The sequence below is a fragment of the Poecilia reticulata genome, linkage group LG4 (assembly GCF_000633615.1).
Source record: "Poecilia reticulata strain Guanapo linkage group LG4, Guppy_female_1.0+MT, whole genome shotgun sequence".
NCBI lineage: Eukaryota > Metazoa > Chordata > Actinopteri > Cyprinodontiformes > Poeciliidae > Poecilia > Poecilia reticulata.
The window spans coordinates 20,612,978-20,627,128 of NC_024334.1; the positions used below are offsets into that span (position 1 = coordinate 20,612,978).

The following is a 14,151-nucleotide window of genomic DNA, read 5'->3' on the forward strand; positions in this document are numbered from 1 at the left end:
GGGAACGCAGCTAAACACAGAAGCACTAAGCCAGCATGGATTTCTATGGGAAAGAAAATGATCCATCAATCAATCAAGTTTATTTATATAGCACATTTCAGCGACAAGGCAGTTTTTAAGTGCTTTACATCATAAAAAAAAACAACAAAAAAAACATTTACAGTCAACACATGACAACACCGGTGACAAATATTACATTTTGACGGGTGAAAATATCGATGCACATCAAATACGTTGGTCAATGTTTCATTTATTATGGTTCAAAAGCAACTCTAAGCAGGCCTAGATTTAAAGGAGCTCAGTGTTTCAGCTGTCTTGCAGTTTTTTGGGAGTTTGTTCCAGATTTGTGGTGCGTAGGAGTTGTACAAAAGTACGCAGCCAGACACAAATACACTCCCTCTTATGGAAAGTAATAACGTAAAAATAAATCACAAAAGCTCAGTTGACAGCTACAACACAGCTGACTGAACCTAAAAAAAACAGGCCCAGGTGTACCTTATGCAGAAATTAAAAAAAAAAATAGAGAGAGAACACTTAAAATTAATAGTATCGCACAAACCGCAAGTAATACATAACTGAAGAGTAGCAGCAGTGCAGCAAGTGTTATCGCCGTAACACTAGCAGGCCGCTTCATTCAACATGCCATGCTTGGCAGTCTTCAAAGAATGGCTGTTGATTTCTTTTCAATTACTCGCACAGAGCTGGTCCGAGTACAGAGACCTGCTTTGTGGAAAGTGTTGAAGCTGCTTCGGACAAGCGTTTTTATGAAGTTGAAAAGCGGCTCTGTGCTGTCAACCTACTTAAATGAAAACTAGACAGCACCTGAAAGAATAAACCAGGCTGCCTGAGCCCCACAGTTTTGCCCTGGTTGCTATAAATAGCTTCTTTTTTTTTTTGGCTCCAGCCAGGAAAAGAATGGACATGATGAGACGGTATTTATGATTATAATCCGTACAGTAGTGGCTGACGAATCTGGTCATAACCAATTTTCTCCTGCTGCCACTTGAACACTGTAAACACAGATGGATTTGCAATCAGTCAAGAGGATAATTGTGACTGAACACGCAAAGTTTAGGTTTAGACATTTAACTGCAGATAGATTTATTTTGCTTTGTTTTGTTTTCCTGTTTTGCATCCAGCCAATTTGAAAAGCATTTTGCTGAACAGAGAGAAGAGAGACAACAAGAATGAATGTGGAGCAGCATCTACCTTTTCTCAGGCTCCATTGCCTCAAAACAGTCCAAATTTAATTTTCACTCATTAGTAAGCCTCCTGAGTACTTCTGTCTCATATCGCAGACACAGCCTCAGAGAGTTGCGTGAGCGCATTTGTGAGACAGCTTCTTTAATTACCCAGGTAATACAGCCAGATGCTCCATCACTCTGGCAATGGCAGTGATTAAAAGCAGTAAAATATTCATATCAATCAGACACCCACATGCCACATCTATAATTAATGTGCAAGCGGAAGGACGTGGCAACTTTTACCACAACCAGACGTTGCCTCTCCGTCACCATAGTCCCTGCGCGCGCGGCGCGACGCGGACGGGCAGCTGCGTGCGCGTCGGTGTGTGTTTCCGTGAAATGGAGCCGAGAAGGAGCCACTTTAAGCAACTCTCAGCGGGGAGGTCAGAGGCCAGGCAGCTCGCACTCTGGGACGTCATTCAGCCACCTACACAGCAGATGTGCCAGGCTGCACTTTCACTGGCCTGACTCTCTGGGAGTGTTGTTGTTTGGGGAGGGGGGAAACGGCATCTTGAGTTAGCAGACTACCAGGCATCCTGCTTTCTCTGGTGGTGGGTGTGCTGCCTTCTCCTGCGCCGTCTTTGGCGTTTCTTCGCTTGTCTGTACCTGAAAATACCCGCAAGCCCTTTGTTTAGGGTCTCAGAAGCTTGTCTGGTGTCTCCAGTGGGCGGGAGGAAACACAAGCAAAACAAACTGAGACTTGAGGTGAATTTATAGACATAAAACAGAGATAAGATTTTCACTTTTTTTTTTTTTTTTTGCTTAAGGCAGTGTGTTTGCAGAGACACTTCAGAGACAAGGACTTTTGCATACAGCCTTCATAAAGTGGCATGTTAAAAAATCAAACATCTTGATTTAAATGGAAACATTATGTCGCTCACAATACTTGAAATAAAACATTTTCTCCTGTCAGAGCCCAAGGTTTCATTTCAACTACTTTTCTATTTCTGCACTCTCAGTCTTCCTGCCATTGTCTCTTGGTTTTCCTTGATTAAGTCTTCTGCCGTGGTCCAAGAGTGAGTTACAATTACTCACTCTGCTCTCTCTCTCTCTCTGTGTGTGTGTGTGTGTATTGTATCATGCTCATTACAATTACCTCTGGGTGTAAGTGTGTCATCTGTTGCCTGCTCATGTTCCAATTTCTCCAAGAGTGGCGAGGGAAACGCCCGCCTCACTGTGCAACGCAACAATGTGACCAGGAAAGAGGAAGGAAATGTGTATTACGAGCTGTGATTCCTGCTTTCCTCTCAGTTGTATTTAACAGCAGCATGTATCCAGCAGGCGCATATACTCCACAGCTGTTTTAGTACACTGAGTGCTTTGCAGAACTATTTATACCCCACAGATTTTTTTTTCAACCAAAAAAATAAAAATAAAAAATAGCATGCCAACTCTGCAAACCATACCAAGACATAATCAGAGAAGCAGCCAAGAGGCCGATGGCAGCTCTGAAAGAGCTGAGAGAGCCACGGTTCAGGTGGGAGAATCTATCTGCGCAGCCAGATTGGTACTCCACCAATCTGGCCTTAATGGAAGACTGGCAGGAAAAAAAGTCAGTAGAGGTTTCATTTGCAGTTTGCCAGAAGCCATGAAGGGGACATAGAAAACTGAAAATGAACTTTTTTGATGTCCGTGAAAGATAATAATAATTAACACCGAACAGTATAAACATACAATCTCAATTGTGAAACATAGTGGTGGCAGGGTTATGGGATAATTCTCTTCAGCAGGGGAAATAATCAGTTGTTTTTTTAGTCACAGTTGCCATGCAATGTAGGAGACGATAGGCAGAGGTATGAAGGTAAATGCAGGAAAATGCAAAAAGAAAACCTGGTTGATAAAGACTTTGCCTTCTTGCTGGATGACTCAACATAAACCGTCAATCAGAGCTACAATGCAACAGCTCATTGTTATAATGGCCTAGTAAAAAGTTTAGATATAAAATCTAAAAACAATGTTGGAGTTGAGCAATTTTGCAAAGAATTGGGATAAAAATGTGGAGGTCTACATGTTGCAACCCAGCAGCTGGACTTGCAGCAAAAAGCGGTTCTAGAAATGATTGACTCGAGGACGATGAATACAAACACATGCCAAAACATGTCAGGTTTCTGTTTCTAAAAACTCTTTACCAAAAGAACATACCGCTTCAAGTTTATCACATCAACTCCAAATAAGATACTTTTACGTTTTCATAAAAATAAGATGCGCTTATAAAATGTGGGAAAAGTCCAATACGTATGAATACAAGGCAGTGTAAATATGACAAAATTGGTCTTGTATTCAAGAAGATGGAGCTTGTAACAGTTGGCAGATGTTACAAAGGAGCAGTACTGAGGATGACTCTTGGGAGTTTTGACAGCTTTCATCACGCTATGATTGGCTTGTGGTAATATTTTATGAGATTTTATAACTTTAGATATTTCTTATGAGCTGACGGGCCAGCAAGGAAGCAGTCTACGAATCCAAGAGCGTGACATCATCTGTCAATAATGATGACATACAGGACCTCGAGCCAACTCTTTAAATAGGATCCCCAGGTTTCACGCTGTTTAAAACTATGTTGCTCTTTGTAGGTGGCCATTGACTATAGGCACAGAAAAAATATATTTTATTCCTTTTATTATTATTTGTTGCTGCAATTTAATCCATGTCAGGCTATGGATCTGGCAGAAGAATAAAAACAGGATAAACTTGATTCCAAGTACAATTTTAATTTAATAATTTTAATGTAATAAATGTGTTTACAGGACACATTTCTCCTGAATTGCTGAAAGAAAACAGTTTTTCTTTTTCATTTAATTCAATGCACTTCCTGAATCTAACAGACTTAGACACCTATGCAAAACTTTTCCTGCTAAAGTTAAACAAATGGTATAGCGCTTTATCTCGTCCAGAGGACCACAAAGTATTTCACATTACGTTCAGTGATTCCCACACACATTCACACGCTGATGGTGGTAAGCTACAGGATTGTAGCTATGGCTTCCCGGTGGTTGAAGCTACGCACCAAGGCAGGTGAAGTGTCCTGCCCAAAAAACCCAACAACTGAGCCGGACACCCACCGGTTGAAGCACAAACTCCTACCGTCGACGCCGTCGCCAGCTACATAGAAAACTCTCTTTTTTGGCGGCTGGATCTGAATCTAAAAAGCATAACGTAAAATAAACCAATTTTCGGCAATGATAACACAGTTGTAGAATTTGATTTCATGGTGTATCCAAGTGTACCATTTAATTTCAGCACACACTCGCACATAAAAGAACACCATTAGCTTTGAACCATAACTGCCCTCCCCTATTCGGTGCGTGACTGCTCCCCAAGGCTGCTGCTGTAAATATTAATGTTTTCTCACTCTGCTTGCCTTTATTAAATGAGAGTTTTAAAAACAAAAAAGTCCCATCATTTTTTTTTTTGTTTTTTTGCCTTTCACCCTCAAAAGCTCGACACCTTGACATTGGTATTCCTGTGCAGAGGGCTGCGTCCTAAAACAGGCCAGCATCAATTCGCCCGATTAGGTCCCCCAGGCTAGAAAATGCATAAAGTGCATAGGGTGTGTGTGCTGCATGAGAATGCGACGGTCGCAGCCGGATCGTAAGATGGCCTCACCTCGCTATGGACGAAGCATCAAACATGCACACCTAAGTGCTTCTTCCCAGCTGTTGCCGTGCATCGATGAATAATGCACATATTAATCTCACAAAGTATGGGAGCTTTGCTAATTAATGCAGCATTTCCCTGGTCAAGGTTAGCTAATTAAAGTGGCATCTTTATGGACACTAGACATGGACAGCATTCTCAATTTGGCTTTGCTGACTTTTTGCCCCATTTTTTATTTTTATTTTATTTACTATACTCTCAGCAATCTGTTTTTGAAAAACTTTCCCGAACATCATCTTCCACTGTGGCCGTCACCATAATGGTTGGGATCTTAATGTGTTGGGCACTTAGGGACCACTTTAAGTGGCTGCATATAGATGTAGGAAAGAAACAGAAAGCTTTAAAGGGGCAGTATTATGTAAATTAGAATTTTTTCCAGTTTTATAATGTTTTTCCTTCATCAAAGACACACCAGGAGTGTTGCTTTGATTCTTTCATGCATGTTTGAGAAATCCTTGAATCTCCTGTGGCAACCAGCCAGAGGTTCAAAATGCTAGCTATCTCCTTCAGACTAGCGGCAGCAGCAATTAGCAAACACCTGGTGGAACATTGCATCTGCTCAGCTCAGCACATGAAGTGCTTCTCAGTGAAAAGCTGGTAAAATGTTTTTAAAGGAGAAACGTTGTTGGGATGACATGTTGAAGGCGGAGTCTCGATAAAAAGCAGGAGCTTCTTAAAGAGACAGAGGCCCAATTTCAAGGCGTTAAATTGCAAAGTCAAGTTTCTTTCAAGTAACGTTTGATTTATACAGCATTTTCATAACGACTGAAGCTAACATAGTTACTCGATTGTGATCTAAATTGACACTGTCTGAAAAATACATAATTCTGCCTCTTCAAACTGTAGCAAGTTTGTCAATAGAGTGAGTGAAGTTTGTTGAAGGTTTGTTTGGGTTTTAACTCCCCTGCTGGTTGGTGTTCTGCAGCACATGCTGGGATCCTTCCCCTGTGGCGGTGGGGAGAGGAGACATGACAGCAGGGACCCTGTCTTTGTTAAACCGAGCCACTTGTGAGGGAGAAGCGAACGCCGTTTGAGAAACCGGCAGTCCTAGAGGCGGAGACGGGTTGTGGCTCGCGCGTCCCCTCTAGCCCTCCGCCCCCCTGCTCTTTAGCTTTGGCCAGCAACTCGCTGACGGTCTTTGAGAAGACAACTCGAGGGTCAACAGGAGAGAGCGCGGGGCATGAACAAGTTTCCCTCAGCTCCAGAGCCTGCACAGATGAACAAAAAGCAGAAACAGGTATAGATTTAATCGATGACAGCTCTAAATCATTGATTTTTTTTTAGCTTTGATCAATCAATATTTAGTCTGAAACAAATCCTGCTAATTCAAGATGTTCTTCCTTCTTCATGAACAAATGGTCATATCTGCTCTGCCACTGCAAACACCCTGGTCAACTAGATGTAGAGCTCACCCAACTCATATGTTAATATTATCACATCAGTTTGAAAAATAAATGTTAGTTTGTGTGAATTACCCAAATAGCATATTTCTGTAATAAATATACTTGTAGTAGTTAAATATATTCCCTCTTCTATACTTAGAATCTCATATATGATGTGAAAATATTCACATCCCTTCAACTTTTTCATATCTTGTAACTTACCGACCTCAACTTCAACGTATTTTAGCGAAATTTTACATGAAGCTCTGCTGGAAGGAGAACCTCAACCACATTCATTTGCAACCTTGAGATGACCAAATATCTACCTGTGTCCATGTTCCCATCAGCATAATACTGCCACCACCACGTTTTACTGTGGAGCTGATTATGTTAACTGTGTTCTGCATTGTAGGATTTGAGATGAAATGGAAATTTTGATGAGTTAGGTGTGACGGAAATGTCAGTTTTGGTCTGACCTGACCAAAGTGCCTTCTTTCACATGTTAGCCGTGTTCCCTACATTTCTCGTGGGGACTCTTTAAATGGGTCCTCTAACAGCATCCTTTAAACAATGGCTTTCTCTTTGCTACTCTTCCATAAAGGCCAGACGTATGGATTGTATGACTAACAGTAGTCATGTTGACAGATTGTCCCACCTGAGCTCTGGATCCCTCCAGAGTTACCATGGGGCCTCTTGCTACTTCTCTGATTAATGCTCCTCTTTCAACCACAACAAGGTTTGTAGCTGTGCCATACTGAAATTTTTTTTTTTTAACCCATTTCTTTTTTAGGCGTCCAAAGCTTGGGGTATTAGATCTCTAGACCTAAAAGTTTTACTGCAAATATTTTGTCCTGATGTTTTTTAGGTAACTGAACAGACTGTGAAGGCGTGACACAGTGATCACAACCCCACAAACACAAACAAATGCAGCTCTTGAAGAACATTCCCATTAATAACACACTCCTTTGCGATGCCCACAGCATATAGTCATATTTTCAGATTTACAGATATTTCTTGATAATCTTATTGAACAAATAGTGGAGAAAAATCATTTAAAAAAATAACAATCCCGCCAACGCAGACAGTTGTGGGGCATTTTAAACATCATTAATTGGAATTCATCATGGGCAACAACAAATCGAAATTCTTACCGAGACAAGAAATTTATCACGATAAATGAAAAGCGATACAATAAATGCCCACCTCTATTTCCAAATGTGATTTTTGTTTTTTTTACACACCACTTTTGCTTCAACCTATCACTTAAAAAACCCATAAAACAAAAAACAATCAAAAAGGGGGTGAATACTTTCCAAAGGAAGTGTGCGTGTCCGTGTACAAACATGCACTCGGCTCTCCACTCGACAGCCTGTCCTTCTCATGCTACCTGTGGACTTAATTTGCTTTGCTTAAGGATGATGAGTGCACTTGTGGAGGAGGAGGAGTGCCCCCAGAAGAGTCGGGTTAAGTAGCTTGAGGCTGTCACCCCTTCGCAAGGTTAAAAACATCATATTATGCATCACTTTCAGCTGATGAAGCTCAGCTGTTAGCCGGTTCATCTGTGCTGCTTCGCTGGATCAAACTGCTTGGCGTGAGCCGGGTATTATATATTATCGCACCAGAAGCAGAGTTTTATCAGCTCCTGCACACAAACAATACCCGCGCCGCAGCATCCATCACTTCGCTGCCTGCAGCTACATCCTGGCCTCGACAACAACTGCTGCTAGAGGTCAGCCTGTCTCACAGGGAAGTAAGCGATGCACAAACTCCACAACTTTGCCACCTGATGGACAATTAAGAGGCTTTGCCCATCTGTTCAACGTTACCGCTTGGAGCATTTGATGGAGCAACGATATTCCGGCTACAGCAACACGTATGGCTGCCTAAAATACTCACAGGTATAAAGCGCACAACCACTGTCAAAGCTGTTTTTCATTTTTAGTGCCTCCTGATTTCTCTTTAGCCTTAAGATACTAATGATTGTCTTCCCACTGCGCCAGCAGAGTGTCCCGTCCTGTGAGACTGAGCGGCTAATGATAAGAGCCGTTCTCTTCCAGATCCAAAACATTCAAATCCTACACAACATTTTGCCTGTGCCAAGCATCCAGGGCCTGGCACAACAAAATGGTTTTCCTGTCTTCCTAAGGCCCTGCATCCTTTCCTCCCTTTCCCAGAGTCTCTGCTTCCACTGCGGCTCCCTCTCCGTGTCTGCAGGTGGGCATACAGCTCTCCAGATGCTTCATTAGTTCTATTAAGACATCTTCAAACAGCACCTAAAGCTACGCATTTTGTTCAAAACAACAAACGTCCGACGAGGATAGAAAAAAAATGCTCCCGCTTCAGTCGGCGGCTTGCGACAATCCCGTGAAGAAAGGCTTTTGTTTGTTAAGCGGTGGAGACACAGCTGAATGTGGCGCTTGTTGTGTGTTATTCTACCTGTGGGATGAGGCGGTCCATCTGACCGGACCTGTTCCTGTGTGAGGGGTGGGTCGACAGCCACTCGGGTAACGTGGGATTCCCTGTAAGCTTGTCTACAATTTCCAGCTGCTGCCAGAACACGGGACCTGCTCGCACATCTGCACAGGCCTGGGAAAGACGTACACACACACACACGCATATACAACTCTTAATCAAAAAATACACACATAACACAGCAGTACACAAATGAAAAGCCTTTCTAAAGGAGCTGAATTTAGTTTAACAACAGTGCCCCCTGGTGCCTTATTGGCAGATTACAAAGTGTTTCAGCAAAACATACATAGAAAATGATTCCACTTTTTACTTAAATTTTATACAGTGTGCATTAAACTTCATGGAGCACCTTTCAAAATTATTGGCACCTGTAGTGAAGATGTGTGTAGCACAAGTCAGTACTTTGCAATAACAATAGTAAATGGTTGGAATCTAGACTTTGCAGCAATATCGTAGCTATAGATTCAGGACTAATGTGAAACAAACTTAGCAGTGGTACCTTAGCAGCTAAATGCAATCCAACTTGATCTGCCTCAGCTTCCAGTTTTCGACTGTAGGGATGGTTGAACATCAACTGCAAAGGTGAAAGAAGAGAACTTTTACATACAAAAATCCAAAAAAACACAACTTTCACATTTTACAGTTTAAAACTGACGTAACTCTTTGAACATTGTAATTTTTCCTACTATTCTCACTTTAGCTTCAATGCCCTGCCTGCAGCTCCGAGTATTCAAATGACTCAAATCATGAATAGTAATACCTCACCTCCGTGAGCTTGTCCTTTGCCCACCCTCCCACCAGTGCCAAGCTGTCCCCAGGACACAGCGCCCAGATGGCTGTCACCACAATAAGAGACAGGAGGTCCACAACATGAGACAGGCTGGCCTGTTCTGCCTGGAGGGAGCAGGGCAGAAGATGAAACGAGGATGTGAGCAACAGCATATCAACAGCAGGAATAAGGTTAAAGAGAGAAAACCAGAGCTGAAAACTTTCTGAGAGGGGGGAAGAGAGGGGAACGGTTCAGCTGCAACATATTGATTGTTCTCACCTATTCTGCTGAAACACTTTGCGCTGCAACAGATTTAGAGGTTTTAAGAGTCTATCCATTATGACGCGCTAACTTTGTAACTTCGAGGTCATCGAAGCTCGTTCCCCTTCAGCTAATTAAAATCTCCTCCCAGGACGCCTACAGACTTGAAATGCCCAAAACGTTATTGGGCGCTTTTAGAACAGAGCGAACGGGGATTATGGAACTGCAGGGAAAAGTGTTTCTGAAAAAGAAATGAGCACTGATATATCAGTACTAGGCGGCTGTTTGGAGGGGACTGTCACGGAGCCGCAGCAAAGTCTGACGCAAGAAATCCGAAAGTGGTGCCACAGTTGAAGTAAACCGACTCATGGATGGAGCAAAGGGTGATATCTAGACATGGTGGTATTAATTGACGCATCCCAAAGTGACAAAGTCATAGAACTCAAAGAAGACAATAAAACAAAATTTTCAAGAAGCAACTTCCTATTCATGAACGAAGGCCATTTTAATGGCAAGTTTGCTCTTAGACATTTGAATTTGCAGTGCTCTTAACTTTTCCTCACATGTGAGGCCAGCTCAGGTCGGAGAATCTTTCGGCACGACAACTATTGTTAGTCACACACTTCGCTAATCTTGCATGTGTGAAAATGGCAACAAAATTAGAATGATATGTAAGAAAGGTATATAAATATTGTCATTTTCTACAAGGCATGACGACATGTGGAAAAGATACAAGGGGAACATAAATACTTTAGTAAGACATTGTAGACATAAAGAGACTGATTTCATCATATTCCAGAACCTGGACATTGTAGCAGCAGGAGAAAGGGGCAGCAACACTTGGGAAGTCAAGAACTTTCATCTAGTCCATATTGGTTTCTGGAAACATTTTTATGTCATTTTAAATCTGTACATCTTTCTGAACAGCTTTGGCTGTATTTCTTTTCCCCGATTCACATTTATATGTCAGCCTATTGAAAGAAAAACCTCCAACGTTGATCTACGTAGATTTAATGTGACAAAATGTGAAGATGTTTGAGGCGTTTTAGACTTTTGCAAAGATCAGTATCTAATATGCTTAATTAAAACAGATTCCAAATCATTAAAAATACGACAAGTTGCTTTAATAAAGGTAATTGGCATTAAGCAACAGCAATTGCATAAGGTCGTGAGCTTACCGAATGGTCCAGGATAGCATGAGCCATTTCATGTCCAAGAACAATCATGAGCTGGTCTAGATCTGCCACGGCTCCCAACATCCCAGTGAACACAAACACTTTCCCATTCTGCAAAAAAAAAAAAACAGAACAAGCTTAATCATAATGCATGCCTGAGCCACATGCTGTACTGAAGTAACAACGGGCATGAACAAGTAAAAAAAGTTTTGGGTCTGTGTCTCTTTTTTTTTTACTTACTGGAAGGACAAAGGCATTGATTTGGGGACTTTCCACCACATGAACACTCCAGGGGACTTCAGATACTTCTGGGATGTCCTTGTTCCTTTGTGCTAGAAGCTGCACCGCCTGCTCAACCATCTGGTGAAGAGGGTCAGTGGCAGGAAGAAGCAGCTCCGCAAACTCCTTCAGGTGCTGAAACACACAGTCCCGTTTTTATTTCCCTCCAGACATCATTTTCCCTGTTTTCATTGCAGATCATGAGGATCAGGGTGAAACCGCTACCGAGAATCACATTTCAGCAGCACTGAATGTTCAAGAAACAGTGCAGTGATTAGCATCTGCCCTCGTTTCTCACCGCCTCTGAAGTCAGAGTAGCCAGCTCCATGTACTTCTCCCTGCTGAACACCAGGAGGCGGATCCTCCCAGTCACCGGGGACTCATCCAGGTGTGTTAGGAGCAGAAGGGCCACGATCACCAAAGCAACTCCCGCTCCCGTCGCCAGATGCCAGCGGCGCCTCCGGAGCCATTCGCGCACGAGCTGTCGCCGATTGTCTGGCAGAGACCCCCACCATTTCCTTAGACTCCTGTCCAGAAAAGGGAGGAGAAACTAGTTGGGTAAATAAGTAAAAAAAATAAAAAATAAAAAAATCACACGTGGGCCAGAGGTGCTCAATAGTACAAAGACTGTAATCGTTTAAAGCTTCCTTCATGTTGGGAAAACTGTCATCTCTTATGGCAGAGAATGAAAAACAAGGAGAGTATAAAACAGAATTGTGGAAATACAGACTGAGATTAATCCTTTAATCTTCAAAGAGGCGACGGAAGGCCTGAGGGTCTGACGAAGCCGCTATGTGGCAGGTTTTTAATTATCCCAGAGTGAGAACCAAAACATATGGTACAGGTGCCTGGAATCACTTCCCTAAAGGCCTGAAAACAGCTGAGTTTGGATTTTATTTTACTGAACTCAAACGACATTGGGGTTTTTTTCTATCTAAGATAATTGTTTATTGTCTTAATCAACAAATAAGGAAATCTGTTGCATGTAAAGCAATATGTTTGTATTATTTGTCTTACTTCATAATACAAATGTCATTAAATAGATATTGGTGACTGATGTTTTAGAGTAAAGTAAATGAAGGATACTTTGTCGTTTATTAGAAAATATCTAATCTAAAGTTTAAGTCTGGAAAATAAAGTAATTTAAATAAACTTAAACAGCATGAATGAACCCAGTTTTGCTTAGTAACCTGTATATTTCAACAAAAATGCATTTAGCTTTGTGTTTTGCTTAAAGCATAGAGATCTCTTCTTTCATATCTTTTATGAAATTTAAACAGTCTCTTTCAAATTGCTAATTTTTTATGAACTTACTTAATATACTTTAGGGCATGTTAGGGGTTTTTGGTAACTTCTTTTAACATATTTAAATCTATTTAACACGGTAAAATTCCTGCAACAATCTTATTTTAGAAAGTCTCTGAAAGCTCTTTATATCGTACCACTGTGTTCACTCCAGCTTAAACAACCCAAAGCACTGTAAACTAATTGTCTTCAGTTTAAAAAAAAAAAAAAGATAACCCTTCCTTAAAATGCAGAGAAATTATGTTCTCACGTGATATTTCTGTGTGATTTTAGTCATTTCATGTGGAAATTTATTCAGTTTCTATTGTTTAATTATTTCCATTATTTATATTGTTCAGTATTGATAACATTACATTAAATATAGATGTACCTATGTTAGAAAAACTTTGTTTGTAAAACATAACTGAAGTCAGGAACAATAATACATCCGGGTATCCGTCCCCTACCTGCCCAGTAGTATAGCCAGAAGCTTCTGCAGAGGTTTGAGGACCATCCATAGGAGGGGAGCAGGAAGGGCTCTTCTGGGGGTGGAGGTGTGGAAGTGGTGGCCCCACTGGGTCTGGACGGAACCTATCCGGGAACACACCGCCCGTACGTTGCCACATATTGAAAAAGACCGTCTAGTTGCACAGACTCTCAAATTAGACGAGATTTTTGGAGAACATACTGAGAATGGGGTCTTCTTCTGCAGAGGAAAATCAGCTCGTTTACAGAGCTGGAAATGTCGAGTCAAATTCACGTGAAAGTAAAAACTGCACGTGTTTCTTAAAAAGTTACTACATAGAAAAGCCATTGATGTCAAAAATTTAACAAGCGCTACTTCATAAGGCAGGCGTGATCAAATATTCGTGCAACACCGATAACTATAACGTAGGATGACGCAGTGACCTTAAAGTGTTCCAAGTTTATTGGTGCCATGTTGGGCTTTTCTTCCGGTTTCAACCTTCAAAGTCATTCCCACCGGTCGGTTGACAGCGTGTAACCTTGGAAACTACTTTCCAGCGATGGCGGCGGTGCCTTTCTGGTGTTAACGAAGGTCCAAACCTTGCAATAACAGCCAGGCACAGAGTTAAAACATCTTAATCTGTAACGACTTCCCTCACCTGCTCCATATGACAGGACGTTACGTAACATTGGGTGTTAGGAAAATAAAGGAACTATTGCCGTTCCTGCTTCTCAAATGATTCCCCATAGAAACACTTTCGCAATGAAGGTTCCGCTTCACATGTCAGTCACACTATGGACCAAATCCGCTACAAATTAGGAGTATGGCTTTAGGTTCCCTGTGGTTAACTTCCATGGGGGAAAGTAGTTTGGCTTTATTATCCCTCTTTGCAGGGCCGGCTCAATGTTATGTGGGGTAAATCACATCATCATCACAGTATCACTAAAATCTCTTGTTGCATTCATGACCATGTAAAGAGCATGAAGGTAAACATTAATACTTTCAGATAGCACACAAACTATTTAGAGTACATAGATCAAATGTTGCACTCATAAACCGCTGCAAAAAATATAAATGCCACTTATTCAAGTACTTTAAAACATCACATTGTGCAGAAACAAATATGATCCCGGAACAGGCACAAAAATGACAAAACTAGGAT

At 41.6% G+C, this 14,151-nt stretch overlaps 1 protein-coding gene across 1 annotated transcript; it reads right to left on the reverse strand.

Moving 5' to 3' along the window:
* Positions 1-5,298: 5,298 nt before the first annotated feature.
* oma1 (OMA1 zinc metallopeptidase) lies at positions 5,299-13,686 on the reverse strand. The gene is given in 9 exon segments (XM_008407373.2): positions 5,299-5,950; positions 5,952-6,109; positions 8,720-8,869; positions 9,255-9,329; positions 9,521-9,649; positions 10,964-11,071; positions 11,201-11,374; positions 11,538-11,766; positions 12,991-13,686. Coding segments are annotated over 9 exon segments (1,524 nt in total). The 5' UTR covers positions 13,338-13,686; the 3' UTR covers positions 5,299-5,796.
* Positions 13,687-14,151: the final 465 nt, after the last annotated feature.